This window comes from Helicoverpa armigera, chromosome 18 (genome assembly GCF_030705265.1).
Source record: "Helicoverpa armigera isolate CAAS_96S chromosome 18, ASM3070526v1, whole genome shotgun sequence".
NCBI lineage: Eukaryota > Metazoa > Arthropoda > Insecta > Lepidoptera > Noctuidae > Helicoverpa > Helicoverpa armigera.
The window spans coordinates 4,068,095-4,088,562 of NC_087137.1; the positions used below are offsets into that span (position 1 = coordinate 4,068,095).

Here is a 20,468-nt window from a genome sequence, read left to right on the forward strand (position 1 = left end):
GCAGTATGCCGCACACATCATTAAACATTGTAATGATCGCTATTATAGCCGCCAGGCAATGTGAAGGTCTTTGTAAACACTGATGATACCACCGGAACCGAAGCCGTAAACCATTTGTGACGTCACATCCCAGGAAGTTTGAACTTCCATGACATAACATCCAGTCGGGTTTCCACGAAAAGTTATAATAGACGAAGTACAGCTCCCTAACAATTCAGCTATTTACGTTTCAGTCCCATGCGAACCTATTAAATTTCCCATGGAATTCGTTTTCATTGTTCCTTTGTTTCATAATCGCTTTGTCCTACTTACTAATAAGAACCTGTGTTTGTTTAAATAACATGGTATTAAACCTCATTGTCACAAGAATGCAAATATTCAAAGTAACAATCAAGGATCTGTTTACGTACACGTACTCTTTGCTTTATAAGGAGTAATTAATGACTTGATTCCTTAAAACACATGTGGTAATGTTAATGTACGGAGATGTACGCGCGGCATTTTCCATCGCTTAGCGACATGCCCATAGCGAATTCTGCAAACATCTTGCAATACTTGGCCTTAGGACTTGGTGACAAGCATCGGCTCGGTTTCGACAACTCTCTATACGAGATAAACAAATATTTACTGACTGTCGTACAATGTACCGTCTGCTTCGTCTAAAAACTCAGCTTATCGTACATTGAGTGTTGACAAACGCACTGTAGAAACCTTGCAATATAATTATGACATAATCGAGTAAGAATACAAACTGCATTTTCTTATTATTAAGACGTGTCAGATGCAAAATTGATGATGCTACATTGTATTTCACATCGATCATTTATTTATGTAAGCAATTTGTTTTGACGTAATTTGGTACTTGGTATCAGCAAAATGATTTCGTCTACCTATGTAATATTATGAAGGTTTTGACATAGCGATGTGACATTAGTCTAATTGATAGGGTCAAGGTCAACTAGTATGCTTGTCAATTTGAATAAATAGTAGGTATGGTTATATTTTTTCTGTTAAGGTTATCTGTAATTGATCGTTTGGCAATATTATGGCATACGGATAGACAAGGTCAACTTCAAAAAAAAAATATAGGTATATTAGCTAATTCTAATACAGTGGATTTTTATAATTTACTCAGGATTTTCCCCTTCCTTCCCTTCCAAGGGCTGAGAGAAATTTATAGAGCATGAGGAACATGGTTTGTGTGTACCTAAATCATGCGAATACCTTTACGAATGCCTCTGCGATGTCTGTCTGCCTGTCTATCAGCCGTTACTTATATCCACACCCTTCTTGTTTTTGTTAAATGCCATTAATCCATCTTTTTCTTTTTCTACCTTTTTCCTATGCTTGTATCTATCGACAAGCCCGGCGAGCTTATTACAATTATAACATTGAAAAGAAAAACTAGTACGTAAACAAGTTAAGTACTTTCCGATTTTTTGTTGGATGTTGAATTGTTGACCTGTAACTTGTTTTTTCTTAGTTTATCTCCGAGATGAGACTTTAGACCTCAAGCCTGACCTTCAACTGCCTAGGAAGTATGTACTACTCGTTATATATGTACGTAAAATATTGGCTTTTATATCTGTGTGTAACTTGCATGAACAAAAACTCGAGTATGCTTAGGTACCTAGGTACTTCAAAATAAAGTTTCGCTACTGGTACTTACACACCTTTTTTTAATGTTCAGTAGAATTGTTAAAGATAATTGAAAAATACATGTTTGTGAAAAAAAAAACATTAATTATCGATAAAAATAATCCAACTAGGAAACAACGCGTAGTCGTTACGCAGAAAGGGTATGAATATAAAAGGATAAAAGAAATTAATCGTCATTTCTAGAGAACCAGACAAAGGAGTTGATTGAAGACAAAAAGAACAACATTGAACTTCCTTCTTTTTAAATGTCGGTGAATAAAAAGGAATTGTTGAACTCCGTATGCAGTAGTAAGACGTAAACGAGCGCACGAGTGACGTTAGCAAGTAGCACGAACAATGTTAAACATCTTACTAATTACGTCAGGTACAACTCTCGCTGCTTTGAACGTCCAGCTGACGATTCAGCACTAAAACAGGAGTCTGACGGAATTTGTTACGAAGAACAAAAGAAAACTTAGAACTGAACTTAGCTTAAAATATACTGAATAATCCTTGCCGTTATTTGAAAAGCAGTCGTTATATGCAATTGGTATAGGCTGCTAAGACAATTTAAATACTCGATAATTAACAATAAGTATCGGTCAATATTTAATAGCAAAATGCCTCATACACTTGATGTTTATTCAGCCATAAAGGTGTTTCCATAAAGTACGTTTTTCTTCCGAGGTTTCCTCAACACACCGCAAACGTGCCGACCTATGTGTTGCCCTTCTTACCTGAGCAGATAATTATATTTATCTTCTTATTCATCACTTGTAAATTACTGTTTACTGATCCTTAGTACCTTCCGTGATATGTATTTTAATAGCCAGGCGCTAAATAATTGATTGTCAAGTTTCAATATAACGCCATGCATATTAAAATGCAACGCGTTTGTTGATGCAGTTTATGATTAAACTGTCGTCGTGTAGCAACAGATCTATGGAATGCATCTTATGCAAGAAAACAAACAACCTATTCATTATGCACAATTAGTGTAGATTGTAAATAAGCTACTTTACGGTAGATACCACTTTGCTTTATTTTGAGTGATCGTTTGTCAGGCTTGTCTTGTTCCTTTCATGGTTCAAAATTGTCGGGTCATTATCTAACAAAGGTACAACAGCTGTCATTTGTAGAAAATTACCAAATTACAGTTGAATAAACTGACTGACGTAACATACGTAGGGGGTAATTTAATTCAGAACACAAAAAATGTGCCATTTTACTAAATTATATGGGTATTGTGTGGTATTGTCGGGTTGCAACACAGTCTATGCGGAAAGCGCTCAGGCGTTGAGACACAATCTTCGCCACGTCTTCACGACTGCGCAGGCGCATTACATGAATTATCTCATGTGGAGGGATGTAGTCAACTGTGTGTTCATCTCAGGGCACATGAACGGCCGCTTTTGTATCCTAACTTCGCATTTAAACAGAAACTAGCTTTGGTTAATAAGGCAAACTGACTCCGTATAAAACTTCAAACTTAGGATAGCAGTGGGAATTTTCAAAATATTTTTTTTTTAGATAGGTAGTTCAGATATAGAACCGTACACATATGTGTCGTAAACCAAAAAGCTACTTATATATACGTTTGCATGCGCTTCGTGATTACCAATACTTAACAGTAGACGGTAACTTGCCTCATTTACTTTAAATAACCCAAAAACTGTTCAACAATGTTACACTTAAACCGGAGAACGCTCATTACATGAAAAAAAGACCTTCATAAAATTACATACGGTATACGCAACTACCACAAAGAGTCACAATGTTGTGGTTCTATGTGGATCCAAATTTCAAGCATTTTGCGTTTTTTTGATGACGGAACGTAACAAGTCAAGTAGGTATAAACGCTCCCGTATTAAGTGCCATCAATTTGCTTTCAAAGTTTCTGATGGCCTTTCCATGGCATTTGAGGCGATAAAACAAAAGGTAAAGCGTATAATAAAAGCATCGCTTGGCGTTGCGTAAATTATAAGCTTTTGAGCGCTAGTTCGTTTGCATGGTGTTTAACTTATTATATAATTTATAAATCCGTTTAGAATTTTAAGAATAAAACTACATTTCTTTGTACTAAAAACTTTCACATATTAATGGGATAAGCAGCTCTATGAAGTTATAAATTGTTAAATTATGTATCTTGTATCTTAGACAATATTTAATAAAGGCGTTACGAAATGCAGACGATTGTTGCAAATCTACAAATATTGCGATATTGTATAAAATGATAATAATATAATTTTGAAACGTTGCAGCGCATATTGATAACATCGTTGTTAATAGGAATACACACGTTTTTTTTTAGAATGTGTTAGAGAGACGAATTTAGGCTGATTTAATTGCAGGGAATGGCATAGTCTTTATTTTATAATGTAGGTTTTATTCTTGAACATTTCTTGCGAATGTCGATCGGAGAGCAGTGAGGAAGGTTTTTGAACTTACTAAAACCCTTAATTGATAAATCGGGTGCGAAGGCTTAGAAAATTATCGAACAGTCGTGATTAAGGACTGGCGAGTCACTGTCGGTATATCCAAAATTGACAAAAAATACGGTCGAAGAGTGAAGTGATCGTTAGGTTTCAATTTCTGTATGAAAAACCAACAACAAACATTGCTATTGCAATAAGCTCCAGCCTACTTACTTGCGGATTTCAATAATTACCTATCTGCTTTTGTATCAATGGATTCGCTTACTATTGATAGAGATAGACGTTAACCTGACTTTAGCCCCCATAGTTACATGTTATGTCGAATTCCTATCTCTGGGAGGCAAATCAACAGATAAGTTGATGGGTTTCAGAAGCCCGCCGTTGTCCTATTGGAGAATCCGAAGTGCATGCCATATTACGAATATTTTTCAAATCGCCCAAGCCGCGTTTCATTCTCATCTAATCGTCACCTTTAAAAATGATAAGGCCTTATTTTTATTTAACTTATAAGTGATATCAATCTGACAATAACTTGTCTACAATTCACTATGTACAATAGCTTTATTTTGTAAGAAATATCGACGTGTGGAAATATCAAATAATGTGTTGACAGATTCTGCAACAGCATTCCATAACTCACATTATACGACCTAACTACATAAACGCCGTATAAAATTATAACAATCCGCTGCTTACACAGTACACTGTTTTTTCCCGATTGTTCCACCAAACAAAATTGATTGTCTACAGATTTGTGGACTCTTAACACCTGTTTTTATTAGTTATTGTTTTCTGCACGAACAGCAGCGTAAAGCATGAGAGAACATATTTATTTATGTCGGTAATTTTATTACGCAAACGTGTCATCGGTCAAGTCATGATTATCACCTGTACGTGAGATGTTATAATGCAGTAATTAGCGGACTGACCTTGTTTGTTGATGTCCCACAGCACGACGGTGCAGCCGAGGCGGGCCAGCCTCAGAGCTATAAGGCTGCCCAGGCCACCACCGCCGCCCGTCACCACAGCAACTGCACCTTTGAGGTCCTTTTTATGCCGGCCAACAATAGTTTGGTAGAAAGCTTTTATCACATATCCGATACCGGCGATGACAAAGATTATAAGGTCTATAATCGCTTGCACGACGGTGTACTTGTCTCTCATACATTCTGGGATCTCCCTCGTCAAGGGTCCCGGCCTCATGCCGTTGATGTACTCCTGCGTTTCCACGGACATATTTGTTTTGTTTATTGACTATTTAAAATTAATTGCCAACCACCGAGCATCACTTTTCACTAATGTTTGGTTCACTACACTCGTCGTTGGTCACCTGTAACAAAGAAAAATAGACATGTTTTAATAATGTAATACATAATAATTAATGTGATTAATTATATTATTATTTTAATTATGTGCCTTTTAAATGTTGGTAATATTGATGGTCACAGATGGTCACGTACCATCCGTATCGCGTGCAGCTTAGAACTGATCTATGCGGACACAACCAAGCCACTAGCTCTACTCTTATTTATAAAAATATGTTAATGCTAATAAAATCATATATCATATCAATAAGGAAAAAAGTCTAATTTAGCTCATACCAGTTTTATTTTGATGACTCTACATACTTAATTAACTATTTTTAATATCGTTTGTGGAAAAAAGTTCAATTAAATAAATATAAAGTAAATGGAATTGAATAAGTTCTAAAGATAATTTGAAAAAACAGATCGCAAAAAGCGTAAATTTCAAAAAGAGATTTTCTTTCCTAGAGATGTCTTGAAAAACGGCTGAACCAATTTTGTTTAAAGAAAGGAATAAGGTCCCGTTTTATTGGGTATAATATACCTAATCTCAAAAACACGCTAGTTTATTGAAACTGAAACGTTGACCTATCGATTATTTTCCTATTTATGCATGTGTAAGCAAAAGTTTACATCATAATTATCTATGCAACTACAATTGCATAATAGGTATCAATCGATTAAAAAATCGTTGTTTTCATTTAACAATGTATTATATGTAACCGTGCTGTACGATTTCTTTTATCCTAGTATTACTACACAACATATTTAGATAAAAAAAGCAAGTAAGGCATTATGTTTCTTCGGTGATTTTTGTCTATTAAGTATCTCACACTTGAATCTGACATTGATTCATTCTTTAAACTCTCTAGAAGAAAACTCTCAATTAAGATTGTCTTACGGTGGTTTTCAATTACCTAATCTATGTTTTGATTTGCTTACTAGAATGCTAATGTCAAAATTATTTCTCTAGAAAGCAAAACAACAGATCAATAGGTTATCGAAATCCGTAGACAGTTATACCTACCTATATTTATTTATCAACATTTGATTATCCACCATATACTTTTTAATTTCCCTACTCATTATTTATTACCATGTTGGCATTGAAATTCATATTTATTATAAGCGAATCTTCAATATACCAACTTAGGTAAGTACTACATATAGAAAACATGTTAGGTATTAGACAATCTTATTTGAGGACACATATCTTTAATAGAGATCTGCAAATAAATGTGCACAGACCTAAAATATTGACCCAGTGTCTCGGAATCCCCGAAATTAAAAGCGTCTTAATTTAATAATACCGCAGTATTTGCTAAGCCTACATGATATTGCCTTGAATACCTAAAAATATTTAATCTATTTTTGGCAGATATTTTCGAATAAATCACTCATTTTCCTTATACTCGCCTGCGTTTCGAAAAAGATTACACGTGCACATCTTTGGAGCAGAAATTAAATACAAGCCACCGAATGTGATACTATTACTAAAAGTTTCAATCTTATTTTTTGGCCTTGAAAGTTTCGGTATTTTTATTATTTTTTGAAAACGAAAAATAAAATAGCAAACATTTTTGATTTTAGTGTTCATTCTGTAAATTAATCTACATTTGCATTTTCGTAAGCTAATTAGTCTAATAGGATGCTCTTTGTTCTCATTTATTTATTTGGTATAACAGATTTTCATGTCAGTTACAGTTTCATATTAAATATGAGTTTTAAAAAAATTATAAAAAACTTTACGATACTTATTGTTAGGCGTTTCCTGAATGACTTCTGAAATATTTGAAAAACTTAACCTAGTCTCTAGATTACTTGTTAACTTACTATTATTGCACATAAGGTATATGTACAGATTAGTATTAAAACATCCTTCATAGCTCTAAAGAAAGTTTGAACATTTGAAAACTAAATATTTTTTCCCCATTATTCTGGGTTTCTTTACGAGATTTTCCTGCAACATTAGTCATAGATATTTAAAAGAGAAAGTTATTTTGAAGATAATGTTTGTCATATAAGTAGGATTGTTTATCGTGACAATGATAAATTGCATCCATAAAATGAAAGAACACATGACACGGAAGGACTATCCAACAAAAAATACAGCCTTATATATTTTAATACACATTTATTTATTTATGTATATGTATTTCTTTATGGCACCTAAGAAGTTCTGAAAATTCATAATTTTAATATTATGAACTTTTATGCATTCGGACAGAATTATATCCGCCTATATATAATTCGCATCAAGGTTTTTGTTCGATTTTTTTTTTGCTCTTTTTAGACTCTGAGAAGCAATAATCATTCTAAGCAATCAAATATAAAATTAACTTAAAGGTGAACTTGAATATTTTATGACTATGGTCGATAAAGCCAAATTCCGTTTATTTAATAATCTGTATATCGTTTGAAATAAAAATATGTATGATTTAGATGTAGCTATTAATCACGCCTTACCAAGGATATCACGTCATACATATTCATAAGTTTAAAATAAATTGGCACATCCAATTAGTACGTACGTATATGTATGAACACGAATGATTTTGGTTTGGTAGTTTTTGATTTTACTATCTTAACACCGTTTTCGAAGAGCAATTCCTTCTGTCCGAATTGATCAATTGATAGAGCTGCGGTGATGACTGTCTTTTATACCATCTAATAGCTTTGCATGTAACTAGTTTATGGCTACAGTAAAATTTTTATTAGCTATCCAGTAGTGGTTGGCTGAATTAGCTAAATGCCTTGTAGTAGGTATATAAGAACTACATAGGCTCTGTGTAGTTGGTAAAGGCCCTATGACATAGGTCCTTTCATCAAGATGTCAGAGAAATCTTTCAGCCTGCCGGAATAACTATGGACCTTTTTTAGACTTGGTTATTTTTTTGACTGCAAGTTGTCGCACAATCTAAGAATTTGGATAAGAAGAGATAGGTGGATAGATTTCTCCACAAAATTAAAGATGGTCAGTTTACAATATTCATCTACCACGTTTTATAAGAAGGTTAATTTGCAAATACATAGTACATATTAGAGAATATGTGGTTTGAAGCATTATGGGAGTGTATGGCGTCTCCCTCGCTCACACATCGCTGGGTGTCGCAAGCGCAGCGGCCGGTGAATGCAACCATTGCACAAACCACTCCGGCATACTCCCAGTACCGGTCTGAAGGTCGATTTTAATATTATTAATGAGTTTAATTCACTTTTTGGCGGATTTTGATACAATAATTGTCAAGGCTGCTTGTTATAGTGATGACTAGCAAAAAAATAACTACGACGATAGCAAACATTTTCGGTTTTAGCCTCAGTGGTATTTCATTTTATGCATATTCTAGTTTTTAGAAATAATGGTTTGGTGTGGTTCTGAGTTACAAAGAAGCCTATAAAAATTAAACGTACCATAACTTGCAAAGTTTAAAAATCTCTATGCTGAAAATATTCAGGAACTTACCTATGACATTAAAGGATTTCAGTTTAATTTGAAAATTAGAAGCGATAACGTGTAAGAAAGAAGCATAGTTTTTTTATTGTACTAAATCAAAACCGACCTAGGAATGCCATAATCTCTCTTGTTATTTTAGAAATCGTTTGTGTTAGCAATTATTTTTTCATTCCGCTAGTGTGATTTTTATTAAAGAGAAAGTCGTACAAGTGTTGTTGCTATGCTGTTAATAATATTTAGTATGATTCTGATGAATATGCATATCGCTTCTCACGTAGGGCATAACTAGATATATTAAAATAATATGTAAATAAAACCTAAGTAAAAAAAAATGTTTTATAAGCTTTGATACTTGAAAACATAACAAGCCTTTAAAATAACTGCCTGTATTATGAGATATTTTCAAATTCATTAAAATATAGATAGCAGCCTATAAACAGACGATTATGGATATCCCTTTACGAGGGTTATTTCTAGTACCTGCTTATAAAATAATTACCTTCGTATGACGTCAAATGCAATCTTGATCAAAAGAGAAAAAACTACAGGTAAGGATAGGCCATATTCTCTTTACATATTTTTTCTCTCAACACTAGTTGCTGACGCACACAAGCAAATAATAAAAAAGTAAAAATATCTTTACATTTAAGTAGAATTACAGTCAATAACACAAGGTTGAGGTAAACAGACCCGTATTTTTATTGTGGTACTGATATGGAAATCTATATTTACACCTGTTCGATTTGATCTTGCAAAATATGCGTATAAAGTTATTTCGAGTGACAAAGCTCAAGGTATCTGACTCAAAAATCAGGCAGCATATTTCTGCATCATTTCCAGAAATATATAAATTATCTGTATCCAACAGTTTTACACGTAACTTTTATTGTAAGAGGCAAGGATTTTGATATCAAGAAATGACTATGCAGGAAATAATATAAAGTTCAAATTGACGTCATTTTGTAAATTCGAAAAAAAATAATAAACTGTAATCGCCGGAAAAAAGGGTTTATTATATTTTGCAAAAACTATGCTATTGACTTGTTAATGTCTTCAGGGTATCAGAATACCTACTTAAATGCCACTTACTTACTCATGTCTTTGATTGAAGTAAGGCTTCATGACTTCCCTAAGTTATTTTAAGTTGATGTAGACAGTGGCGGCCCTAGGGGTGTGCGAACTGTGCCTTCGCACAGGGCCTCGCGCTTGGGGGGGCCTCGCGCTACAACCAACACTAATATAAAAAAAATATAATTAAAAAATACATACATATATATCTGGTCCAAGAAAAAAAATATTTTTCTTTATTTATTTCTTATTCATTCTGCGTTTTCTTTTTGAGTTCTCAATTTAACAAAAAAATTGGAACACCAACGTAACAAAAACAACTGGCTCTCGATCCAGTCACGGATTCTTTTTATTTGTGCTTAATTCCGAGTTTAATTTGAGAGTCCTTAAACAAACAATTTTAAAAAATTCGCGCTCGCTACGCTCGCGGCTGTTCACTTGGCAGTACGGTTCATTCTAACATGATTACTTTTATGTCCCAAAACTCAAAAATTTTCGCGCTCGCTACGCTCGCGGCTGTTCGCTTGTCAGTACCGTTCATTCTAACATGATTACAGTTCTTTTATGTCCCAAAACTCAAAAATTTTCGCGCTCGCTGCGCTCGCGACTTCACCTTGCACCGTTCTTTAATATACAAGTCTAGGTGCTTTAGTGACCCAAAGCTCAAAAATGTTTGCCCTCGCTACGCTCGCGGGTGCTTTATTTTCCACTTCTTTTATTTTTTCATCCTTTTTAGTCGAACCTAGAAGGTAGCGCCACTTGTAAGTCCTTTTATTAACAAGAAAATAACTCCTAGCTCACAACAGACTTTTCACGTAGGACAAAGGGCCTCGCATAGACCTGCCGCACGTAGCCTCGCAATGGCTAGGGCCGCCGCTGGATGTAGAGTTTCCGAGTATAATAAGTCACATACTTGTTAATTAGTAACCTCATCACACCAAAGTTTTTAGTACAAGACTCGAAATTCAATTACATATCGGAACAACGACAGCAAAAAGTTTTTAGCGTTCCGCAGAGTTTCCGCTAAAACCAGATTACTTCTAACAATACACTGCAGAGCATCTCAAGTTTGAATACAAGTATGTGCTTACCTTTATATCAGCAAACTTCACTTAAACCAACACACTTATATTAATTATTAAAGTAGGAGTAAATTATTAATTAAAACAAACTGTCGTTGCGTTCTCCAAAAGCAACAAAAAGGAAATAATGCTAACCTTTGAAGGCCACTTGTAAGCAGGTGCAATCTAATTGCGTAGTCAGTTGTTAATTACTCTAACTAACATTACATTCTAGCTAGATACTTATCTGCTGTCGTAATTATGTGTCTGCTTGATTTATATGCACGTTTGTAAAGATAATGAAAGAAAGTCACTTTATTTATATGAAATATATTTCAATTGCAATGCTTACCTAATAAAATAAATAAGCATGTAACTCTTTCGTATATCGGTAACACTAGTAAAACCAGTGAACTGCATTTAGTGATGTCTTTAAGCGCTAAATCGCTATGTGCAAAAAGACGATGGAATCCTTAATGTTGATGTTATTGCCACTTGATCAGTTCAGAAATTATTCTCAGGCAAGTCTTTACAATTTACAGCCATTTCTGCTCTGATGGTATAAACTTAATTGCTTATCCGTCTCTCATTCATGACGGCAGAACCGCTTGGTAACTCGCCGATGACGCACAGGCTATCGTTTATCGTTCACGCACTCGTGATCTGAATATAAGGATCACAGTTAGTCTTTGGGCGATGCATTCAATGTCACATTCAATACTCCATCGAACCATTCAAGGACTTGTGGTTCGTAACCACGAATATTGACCGCATCAAACAGATCTATTGTTTACGATTTGACGCTTATCATTTTGATTGTCTTATACCTACAGCTCTCCGAAATCATTTATAGCCCGTAATACGTTTACGCATTCTAAATTATTTATTCCAATGTTACGAAATGTAAGGTCGATGGTATTACAACCATTGCCATCGCAGCCGCTACATTTTTTCCATAGATATAATGATGTCAAAGTGATGGTAATCTCGACGCATAATTCCATGACATGCTCGTTCTATGTGATGCTGGATATCACGCAAGCTTCATTTGGCTTAATACCAACTGCGTGACTGAGCATAAAATAATATAGGAGAAGAACAAATTACGATTTGGAAGACATAGAAGAGATATAGAAGTTTTAGATAGGTAAAACGAATTAATAGTTGTAAACATTGAAATAGATTGCCTTACAAATGAAACAGAGTAATAAAAGGCTGGATTTATTTAAGAAACGTGGCGATGCAATAAATACTAAAGGTACATCGATCCGAGCCGTAAAACACTCTTGAACAAAGAATAAGATTGTTTTTCAGAAGTGTCTAATAGTCCCGTAGAAAGTAAAGAAATCAAGTTAGGAAATAAGCACGCAGTCCGTTCCATGGCATATAGCTAATTAGCGGCTTAAAGTTACCCACCATGACAAGAAAATATTGCTCATCGAAATTCTTCCATACTTACTTATTTTCTATTTTAATCTACGACTTGATATATAGTAGGTACTAGCTTCTGCCCGCGACTTCGTACGCGGATAAAGTCCCTTATGCCAGCGACTACGGGGTCAGCAAAATCAAAGATCTGAACCGTCTGATATTGAATTTTAAGGGCCCGTTGACTTGAAAACAACGGAATACGCATAGCCATTAGAAACGTTCCATATATTTAATTTTTGTACTTCAACGGCAAAAGCACAGCAGACTAAACAAAACGCTGAGAGAGAACTGAACCGCAAAAGACGTGACCATAGGGATAAAAGTAGTGATTCTAATTAGTCCGCATTAAGTTGTGTGTGGCAAAAATATTACACGTTTTAATACGTTAAAAAACATTAAATGTTACTGAGATAACAAAGTCGTGATGACTTAGTGGAAGTCGTGGTGGTTTAGTGGGTAGAGAACCAATCTCTCAAGTATGAGCGTACGTCTTTGACTTCAGGTCTGGCAAGTACCTGCCAATGCAACTTTTCTAAGTTCGTATGTACTTTCTACGTATATTTTGGATACCAATAACCGTTATTTGGAGGCATCCCCTCCAGGGCTGATGACGGGGAGTAGCGACCCCCGGTGGGCTGTATATACTGAGTTCTCCAGGGAGTATACTGTCCCCCATCTCCGGCCGGTCGGAGTGAACCATGACGGGGGTAGGTCTCACGCCTCTGGCTTGGCTTGGCCGTCCAGAGTGGAGTCGCTAGAGCAGGGTTAGTAGCCCTGCTCGGAGGATAGGTGCCTCGTGGTAAGTGACCCACAGGGAGCGCGTAATCTGCGTTTAAAATCCGCCGAGGTATCCTCACACTTCAGCCGCTCATATCCCAAGTAGTTTTCATCAACAGTTAGCAATGGTATAGCACAGAACCGGGGATTGTCTTTTTTTTAACGACGTCCTCCGGGGATTGTCCTCGGGTTCATTTCTATAGTGTATAAAGGAATAATCGTCGGTTTTGTTTCACCATTTCATTAAAGTTGTCTCAAAAGGGCTTCAGAGTGTTGGCTTCGGCCCCACGTTTGCCTCCCAAAAATTCGGAACTCTGTAGTCCCGAGGTCTGGAAGAGACATACAAAATAATAATGAGATATAACGCAACAAATTCGGAGAGTGGGGGCTCGTGACGCCACGTCTAGGGATGTAAAATTTGTACTAAGCAGTGACTTAACACAAAATTCAAGTTATATCTTCGTTATTATTTGTTTGTGAGAAGGAGAAAAGAAAAAATACGTGTCCATTATTTTAGGATTATCTAAAAGACGGACTAATTACTTTTTTTGATTCACCATACCACCTATTTCATAACATTCATTTCGATACATTTCAAGTGTGCTCTTGAAGTTCCACATCAGGTGTTCCAGATCTTCGATGTATATGTCACCGTAAGATTACAAACATCGTTAGATTACAATCTATCTCGAGAGATTGTAAACTGTCGAATTATTGTGAACCGTAACATCTGATTGCAATTTAACGCATTATTTTTCGCTATATTGTAATCTATCGATGAGAAATTGTCAAATTGTCAACTGTCCGAAAGCTCTCCCTGATTGGTCAGTCTTTTTGTAAGATCGACCAATAATCCGTTCTGTTCCCATGGAGTTCCGTAGAGTTAGGAATGAAATAGAGGTGTCAGTTAAATAAATAAATGCTCTTCAAAAATTCTTCAAGTATTTATTATTTAGTACGAGTATGTAATTAATATTCCTGACATATGGAGAGAACAAATTGTAACGAAATATTTATTCTTCAAACACAAATTGAAATTGGAAACATATTGATTTCTGACACTTACGCGAATATTAGACATTGAAATAAAACTACTTTTACGGATTTTATCGCGGTTATATTATATTATTTAATCCCGACGTTTAAAACCGACCGCGATAACATCCGTAAAAGTAGTTTTATTTAAATGAAATTGGAAAATTATAAGAAACTTTTATATAAAAAAAAAAAAAAAACAATTAGGTAGTTTGTCTTCAAACACAAATTCATTCCTAACTCTACGGGAACTCCATGGCAACAGAACGGCTGATCGTGATTGGTCGAACTTACAAAAAGACTGACCAATCAGGGAGAGCTTTCGGGCAGTTGACAATTTGACAATTTCTCATCGATAGATTATAATGTAGCGAAAAATAATGCGTTAAATTGCAATCAGATGTTACGGTTCATAATAATGCGACAGTTTACAATCTCTCGAGATAGATTGTAATCTAACGATGTTTGTAATCTTACGGTGACATATATACGTCAATAGAGAGTGCTTATCAGGTTGAACCACTTTTGCTAAAACGTCATATCTTTATATGCTATTGTCTAGCTGGGCTCCTGGAGTTCCACATCAGGTGTTTTAGATCTTCAATTTGTATAAGTCAATAGAAAGTTCTTATCAAATTGAACAACTTTTGCTAAAACGTCATACCTGTATATGGTACCGAGAAGCTGGGCTCTTGGGGTTCCACATCAGGTGTTCCAGATCTTAAAATTTATTATCTCAGCTGAAAATGCTCATCATATGAAACAATTTTTGCCATGGCACCATTTTTGTATCTCTTATAGTTTTGTTGGTCTATTGGTGTTCTGCATCAGGTCTTCAAGTTTCGAAGATAAATTATAGCCTATATGTTGACCAGGCTTAATACTGATACAACACAGAAAAAATCATTGAAATCCGTTCAGTAGTTCCGAAGATTAGCGTGTACAAACAAACAGACATACAGACATACAGACATACAGACATACAGACAGAATTTTTTTTTTGGATTTGTGCTCCATTACTGTTTCTAAACCCCACCCAATTATTATTTTTTAAATATATTCAATGTACAGACACAGTTTTTTTACAGATTTATTATATGTATAGATTGTATGTCTGATATAATTGGCTAATTATGTCAAGCTAAGGTAAGCTATGTCATATTTTTTGCTATGATTATGTACAGTTGAATAATAACCGATAATTTATGATTAAGTTTTTGCCACACATCCCAGCCAATTAGCACAAAAAAAAATATTAAATCAATACCTGAGAAAATCATTATGAAGGCCTTTGTGTACCTACTTGCAGGTTAGGTACCAACATTATTTTTTTCAAAATACATAATTTGGTGACCTTTATCAGAGCAGTTGCATCCCACGTAGATCGACAGATCAATACATACAGATGACTTAATTTATGCTTTATATAAAATTTTTCTTATATACACATATCAGGAACCAAGATGCAACCTTGAGAGACACCCGTGTAAGACAACTACACTTTATTATTGTTGAACAAACTATAAATCCATTTTAGACAGTTATTTATTCATAATACTACTCATTATATTTTGCATGCAAAATTAATATGTTGTGTCGTAAATTATATAAAAACGAAATTGATTGCTATAACACAAAGTGAACCTTCAACGCCGCACCCAAAATTCTTTGTAGAAAAAACGCAACATGACAAAATACATACATCTGACAGCAATCTTTGTCCTTACTTATTAAATCTGGCCAAAATTAATTTATCATAGGCCCTTTTTTCCGAAGACTTTTGAGGTACTTGTGAGATCTTGCTGAGAATAAAATTGTATGTGCTCTTGATTCTAAAATAATTTTAACGCCGAGAATTTCAGTATCACATTCGTGTTTCTAGTTCAACAACCAAGTCTTTGTCTGTTTTACACAAAATAAACTCAAATGTATTTGCTAACTCTACATCTATATACTGACCTACTCCGATTTTAATTAAAACCGTGATTATTATTTTCATGTTTCAACCAAAGTTTAGAACAATATATCGTAAGGTCATATCAATTAGGTCGTCTGTGCGGATATTACGTTATTCTAGTACTAGTGCACACGAATGCATCATACAAAGTTATACTAGTCAGTTAATATAAAATCATTAGTGCTGCTAAATACATTTGTGTTAGTTTAACATGGACACATTTAAGTTTTTTCTTCTACAGTCAGGTATCATAAATTAATATTTACAGATATATTCCATAACGCTTTTGTGTGTCAACGTCCATCATTATCTAGAAAAACCCATGTATAATTTGCCGTTATTTGGGAATTAAGTTATGGAATATTTTTATATACCTAATAGAAATGCCATGGTATTCAATACACACGATAATGTCAAAGCTGTCTTAACTTTATTCCTTCGTTACTTGATACACATAAAGATGGTCAATTCCATAATTTAAGAATCACCATAAAGGTCAACATTTCCAGTTTGTCAGTCAGCATAGTTGTCTCTCAGTTTCGGTGCGGCCGGTGTATTTTTTGCGACCGCTTTCTCTCATGCTTTCTCCATGACCACCAATGGCCCGTAATTTTGGTTATTATTTGATACGAGAATGTAGGCAGAGCTTTTGCATTTTTGATACCTACGTCGTACAGATTGTTGTGACAACAGTTTAAACATAGGTATGTGTGGACAATACATTAGTACCTGCCTACATAGAATTGAGGACAAGTATAGACTAACATCAATCTAAAATGTAAAGAATAGCGTTTAGTAACTTAATTTTCAAAATTAATTAAATTATTAAAAATTATAAGCGTTGCAGGGTTCAATTAAACTCCATGGTAATAGTTAATTGTTAAAATCAATTTGCAATTTTTTAAGGTCATTAACTTCTGTGTGGAAACCTAAAATTCTTACAAATTCTATTAGTTCTGCCTTCCATCACGCATAAGGTTTTAATTGATTTCCTAGTATTGAAATATTACACACAAATTAAGATCATAAATTGTTTGTACTAAGCTAAATTGACTCACTATAGCTAAAGAAATGAATGAACTGATATCGACATAGGTATTTATAAAGATATCGACACTAAAACGTAAGTAAAACAAACTGCGAAACATTCAGCCAAAGCAAGTTTCGTTTCGCCTAAAAATGTCATAACATTTCTCAAGCTAGAGTTATAACTATTTCGATACTAAGTCGATAACGCAATTCCTTGCAAGATCATCGTGGATCGATCGTGGAGTATCTGCGACCGGGCGGCCTTCTTGGGACGTTTCCCAACGTGCGCACGCGTTGACGTGCCTAGCGGAAGGACGTACTTACACCATAGTGCCCATAGTTCATATGCTTGCTGTGACTACTCTATTACGTGTCATTGTTTTATGAATTGCTTTTTAGTTTGATTTGTGTGTATTTTATACTTTTTTATTTATGGGATTAGGATTAACTTACTTCATAAGTGTACCTTGTATCGTCAGCTACGGTTTTCGAACATTTAAAATGTTATTTGTTTTTAACTTTATCTCTTTATACATAGGTGTCTCTTTATTAATTTTATCATTGAAATATTACATTTTATTTCTACATCGATGAAAATATTTATTTAGTTTTACTTCATTAAGCCCTGCTAAGTTCTCTATATCAACGTAATCTTTTTACTTATTCATATTTAACTCTCATAAGCGACCTTATTATGCAACACTTGTATCTTCAAGCCAACTACTCTACAAAATCTGTTAGAAATTAGGTAATTAGTTCAAACAAAAATATGCATTCGCTGTCAGAAATATGATACAATCTGACGATGCGTCTTTCTGAATTGTGCATAGCTATCATTATTTTTTGTTGAGTCTGTCGAAAGAGCTCAATTATCATCTTGAAATAAGACTTATATTTCGTCACATAACCGTAGATTATTAGTATCATGCAGTTAGGGTTGGGTCTAAATGGGTTGAGTAATAATATTTGAACAATGGGCAATAATTACTAAATTATGTGGAATTGTGTTAAACACCATTGTTGTAATAATTGCTATAATAGCTTCATTAGACCCTTACTCTATTCCATCAGCCAAGTTTTTTCTTTCAATACTCCATTGGCCGGTAGAGAAAATTGGAATCATTCTCTCACGGGTGACACGGTAGTCTACAAAATTGTGCCCTTGGACGAAATTACTTAAGATCGAGAAGGTTTATTGAAACTGCGCCTATTCCATGTATTAAACATACCAACTGCTTTAGCAATAGGTTAGCATTGAGAAATAACGTAAAATCGCCTAATGGCAGTATGAAAAATATGATTTTGATCACGTAATTGATTATTTATAGATGGACTTTTTGTCTCGCTTCGTGTGTATCGTAGTTTACGCTTAATGCAATATATCTTGGTTACGATATATTTTTGTTGAATTCATTTTATGATCTTCATCAATCTTCATCTTGATTTATTAAATGTTATCATTATTGCCGTTAAGTTTAACCGCAATACAAACAAACCGTTAAAGTTTGATTAAATATTTATTTCTTTTTATGTTTTGTACTTTATAGTCAAAGTGATGAAACTGACTCACAGAGGATAGTTACAGCGATAAATACAGGTCGTTGCACCAGGTAAAAAGCGCGTACTGAGCTACAGTTTCATTGGGATTGGCCCTGAATTCAGTCCGCGGAGTGAAATTTTATTGGCAATTAGCCTAAGCTTTATTTGACAAAACATGAAACAAGATCCAGAGATAGATTTGATGAAATCATGTCGTCTACCCGAGAGCACATAGAAGCAGGATCGCCTTGAAATACTTTCGAACCACGTGAACTATGCGAAAACGTTTACCTAACAGAATCAACATTTAATTAACCCTTCGATATGACAACAAACTTACCTATGAGGACAGGTGACAGTCAGCTGGTGATCAGCTGATCACATGCACTAGCACTGTTGTAACTTGGAAGATAGTTGATTTAGAACAGGTGGTTGGTTAGTTATTGTGATGGAATAAGTCCGCGTCGGATGTGGTAATGGTTGATGGCGCCGGCAGCTGTCGACGCGCGACGCTGCGGATCGACTGAGTGCGACTGGCGGCTGGCTGCGCGCGCACGCCGACCCTCAAACCCTCGCAGACGACCTTCGCGGACACGGGGTAACTTCCCATTACTACGATACACTCATATTTTAACGGCTATTGTCATGACGCCTCGCGCTCTCGATATGTAAATTCAATGGATTCCATCCGTATTTGTAACAGGGATTATTTGACTACTTTAATATGCATGGTTCGCATGATGTATGTGTTTTAATGCTCCTTGTATAAATGTTTATAAAAGGTTTGATACAGATGTAAGTTCCGTCAGCACCAACGGTAAATTAGACGCTCGTTTTGATTGAAAATACATTGATTCTTTTGGAGTAGATACAGTTATTTTAACAGTATTTTCTAATCAAGATAGTGTTTTAATAAAATTCTCTCAACAGGTTCACAATAGCTATGTTAATTGGCACGCTAAACTTACGACATTTTAATAACTTCTGTGTTCTGCATAAAAATGCGTGGGTGAAATAGTAGCCTCTTGGTTAACTGTAATATGATTTCGACAACGAATGGAATATTATTTGTTTTGAAGGCTTCAAGAGTTTCGGCGTATGAAGGTGTAAGTAAACCCTTTCTCTTTGTTGAGAGATCACTTAGGCATATTTGTGAAGAGAAAGTATTAAATAAAAATGGTTTTACTATCCTTACAACGATATGGGTGGTGTTAACGATGGCGCTGTATCTACTACAATAGATAGAATGTTAGTTAACAATAAAATTTTCCATATTTATTGAATAGTTATTGCCTTGCATTCCTTTTATCAATTTATGGTTTACTGTTTTGTCTTCTTACATTTTATGTCTGATTGCGATAGGTACTCTACATACGGTTGTTAACCTCTGCCACCAATCATTCTACAGGTCTGCAGATATAATGATTTTCTAAGTAACTTAAATTAATTGCTCCCGTGTACGTACACGACATTAGTACAGTTATACGAGTAAGTTGTGTTATAGGTACTTACACTACTTTTTTGGTATGAGACCGGTCTACGCAAGTCCAATGCTGTCGAAATTAAAACTGGATACATAGGTATAGATAGTTCAACTCAGATTTGCGCGCGGCCCTATGTGTGCGTCGGCTTGTAAATATACAACTTTCATTCGTGTGACAGTGACGTCGTCCGAGCATGACGTGTTCTTATCGCTTTTTGTTATGGGTACTGTCGTTTACGAAAATGTCTAGTTCTTCA

The 20,468-nt window shown here is 34.9% G+C and overlaps 1 protein-coding gene across 2 annotated transcripts in view; it reads right to left on the reverse strand.

Annotated features, from left to right (window-relative positions):
• Positions 1–19,325, reverse strand: part of LOC110382232 (estradiol 17-beta-dehydrogenase 11) — a 34,580-nt gene extending 15,255 nt beyond the window's left edge. The window contains exons 1-2 of one of the 2 annotated variants that reach the window (XM_049847465.2): positions 19,069–19,325; positions 5,003–5,403 (exon numbers count right to left, since the gene is read on the reverse strand). In XM_049847465.2, the coding sequence (XP_049703422.2) occupies positions 5,003–5,309 (307 nt within the window). In that variant the 5' untranslated portion in view covers positions 5,310–5,403; positions 19,069–19,325. Of the gene's footprint in view, positions 1–5,002; positions 5,404–5,533; positions 5,589–19,068 lie in introns of those variants that run through there. The other variant, XM_064039158.1, reaches the window with a different exon arrangement.
• Positions 19,326–20,468: the final 1,143 nt, after the last annotated feature.